This window comes from Nanorana parkeri, unplaced genomic scaffold (assembly GCF_000935625.1).
Source record: "Nanorana parkeri isolate BGI_ZX_2015 unplaced genomic scaffold, ASM93562v1 scaffold947, whole genome shotgun sequence".
In the NCBI taxonomy this organism is placed as follows: domain Eukaryota; kingdom Metazoa; phylum Chordata; class Amphibia; order Anura; family Dicroglossidae; genus Nanorana; species Nanorana parkeri.
In genome coordinates this window covers 94,746-97,179 of record NW_017307215.1, presented here as the reverse complement: position 1 = coordinate 97,179, position 2,434 = coordinate 94,746, and the positions used below count along the sequence as shown (strand labels likewise).

The window sequence follows — 2,434 nt, the reverse complement described above, 5'->3', positions numbered from 1 at the left end:
TTCTAAAGCCCATTTCATCCTTTGTCCTTCTAATGCATCCCAATCCCCTCATCCCTCTATTATACACTAATAACCCCTCTGTCCCTCTATTGCACCCCAATCATCCTCTCTGTCCTTCTATTATTCCTTATTCTCCCCTCTGTCCTGCTATTGGCACCCAAATCCCACCATCCCTCTATTATACACTAATCCTTTTTATTGTAGTCCAATCCCCCCCTCCCCCTAATCATAACTCAGTTCCCCCCTCTGTCCCTCTATTGTACCCTAATCTGCCCCCTGTCCTCCTATTACACCCTAAACCCACTTGATGTAACCTTCCAACGTCAATAAAGGACGGGCTGGATGAGTGAATATTGGAGTGCCGGTGACTTCTTTATCCATCAACTGTACCCCAATCCCCCCTCTGTCACTTTTTAAACGCAACCCCCCTGCTCCGTCCCTCTATCGTAGCTCAAACTCCCCTATTGTACTCCACCCCCCCCCACTATCTGGCACCCCAAGACCTTCTATCTGGCAACTGAGCTGTGAAGTCTAATCATAAATAGTCTGGCAGGATAACCCAACATGTAAGGAAGGTCCGGAGTGATCGGTAAAACGATGGATCTGTTTCGGAATGTACGCAGATCCCGTATTTCATGACATCACCTCCCTGAGACAGGGAGGGGGATACAACGTATTTTTTTTGGCTGTCTGAGCTGTTTACGACTTGTTGTACCCTCGTATCTACAATGGTTGCTCGGTTGTTGCGTAACCCGACCGCTGAAAAATAGGAATTTGTCCTCCGTCACAGAAGACAAAACAGCTGCTAAACATTTGTAACACGTTCATTTTCCATAGACGGCTTCAGAAGGAAACTAAGAAGTTTAATCACACGATGGCCGAATTTAGGGGTGAGAACCCCTCCCCTCGCCCCACACCCAGCTCATCACCGTCCCTGCAACCATAACCCAAGAACATGTGGCCCCTGACTTTTCATTGGAAGACACCTAGATGTACTAATTCAAACCATCGGCTCCCAGAGGGCTCTGGAGTGGATTATGATAAGGGAATGGTATATACTGGTAGGTATGGGGACCTTCTATCACTCTGTCTCAGGTTATCTTTTTGTGACAGGTGCACCCGCCAACTCCCCCCCCATCTGAAATCCTGAACACGTACCGATTCTGTTGAAGCTTCATGTGGATCCAAGTCCCATTTATGACCAAAGACAGCTGCAGGTGGCTGGGAGGGTCCTAGGAGAAGGAGAGAGAAGAGGGATCAGACAAGAGACTGCTTAGCTGGTAAGGTGAACATGGTACCCATGCAGAGAGAATAGGGATCAGACAAGAGAGTGCTCAGGTAAAAAGGTGATCACAGTACAGATGGAGAGAGAAGAGGGATCAGACATGAGACTGCTCGGGTAGTGGGGTGATCATGGTACCCGTGCAGGGAGAAGAGGGATTAGACAAGAGACTGCTCGGGTAGTGGGGTGATCACGGTACCCGTGCAGGAAGAAGAGGGATCAGACAAGAGACTGCTCCGGTAGTGATGTGAACACAGTACAGATAGTGAGGAGTGACTGCTCCCTACCCATTTTCTTGCTCTGTGCAGCTTCAATTAGAGAGAGAGAGCCTGAAGGCAAACAGCTACCGCCTCTATTTTTTAGAAAACCCATAGTGCTCTGTGAATCCCTTGTCATAGGTGTACCCTGTTTAAGGTTTTTACAAAGATTTTTACATAAATTGTAAACAAAAGAAATCCCCATCCCCAACCCCGATACCTGGAAGTGAAAGGGTTTTATCCAGTACAGAATTAGCTGGCAGGAAGGGAAAAGGTAAAAGCAGACCTTGGAGGGGTATGTCCGTGCACACAAAACAGTAACAGGTCCCCTTATAGGATTTGATGGGATGGAATCACACAGAGTAGCAGAGGGGGCAAAATCCCACAATAAAATAAGGTGAAACTTCCAACAGCTGATAGGCGATCGACTATGAATCCTATCAGGGAGGGAATTATGGCAGGTCCAGGATCCTATCAGGGAGGGAATTATGGCAGGTCCAGGATCCTATCAGGGAGGGAATTATGGCAGGTCCAGGATCCTATCAAGGAGGGATTTATGGCGGGTCCAAGATCCTATCAGGGAGGGAATTATGACGGGTCCAGGATCCGATCAGGGAGGGATTTATGGCGGGTCCAGGATCCTATCAGGGAGGGAATTATGGCAGGTCCAGGATCCTATCAGGGAGGGAATTATGGCAGGTCCAGGATCCTATCAGGGAGGGATTTATGGCGGGTCCAGGATCCTATCAGGGAGGGATTTATGGCGGGTCCAGGATCCTATCAGGGAGGGATTTATGGCGGGTCCAGGATCCTATTAGGGAGGGATTTAAGGCGGGTCCAGGATCCGATCAGGGAGGGATTTATGGCGGGTCCAGGATCCTATCAGGGAGGGATT

At 48.8% G+C, this 2,434-nt stretch overlaps 1 protein-coding gene across 1 annotated transcript in view; it reads right to left on the bottom strand.

Moving 5' to 3' along the window:
* ADAM15 (ADAM metallopeptidase domain 15) overlaps positions 1 to 2,434 on the bottom strand; it is a 38,851-nt gene that overhangs the window by 28,177 nt on the left and 8,240 nt on the right. The window contains exon 3 of the mRNA XM_018566418.1: positions 1,159 to 1,232. Coding sequence (XP_018421920.1) covers positions 1,159 to 1,232 — 74 coding nt within the window. The remainder of the gene's footprint in view (positions 1 to 1,158; positions 1,233 to 2,434) is intronic.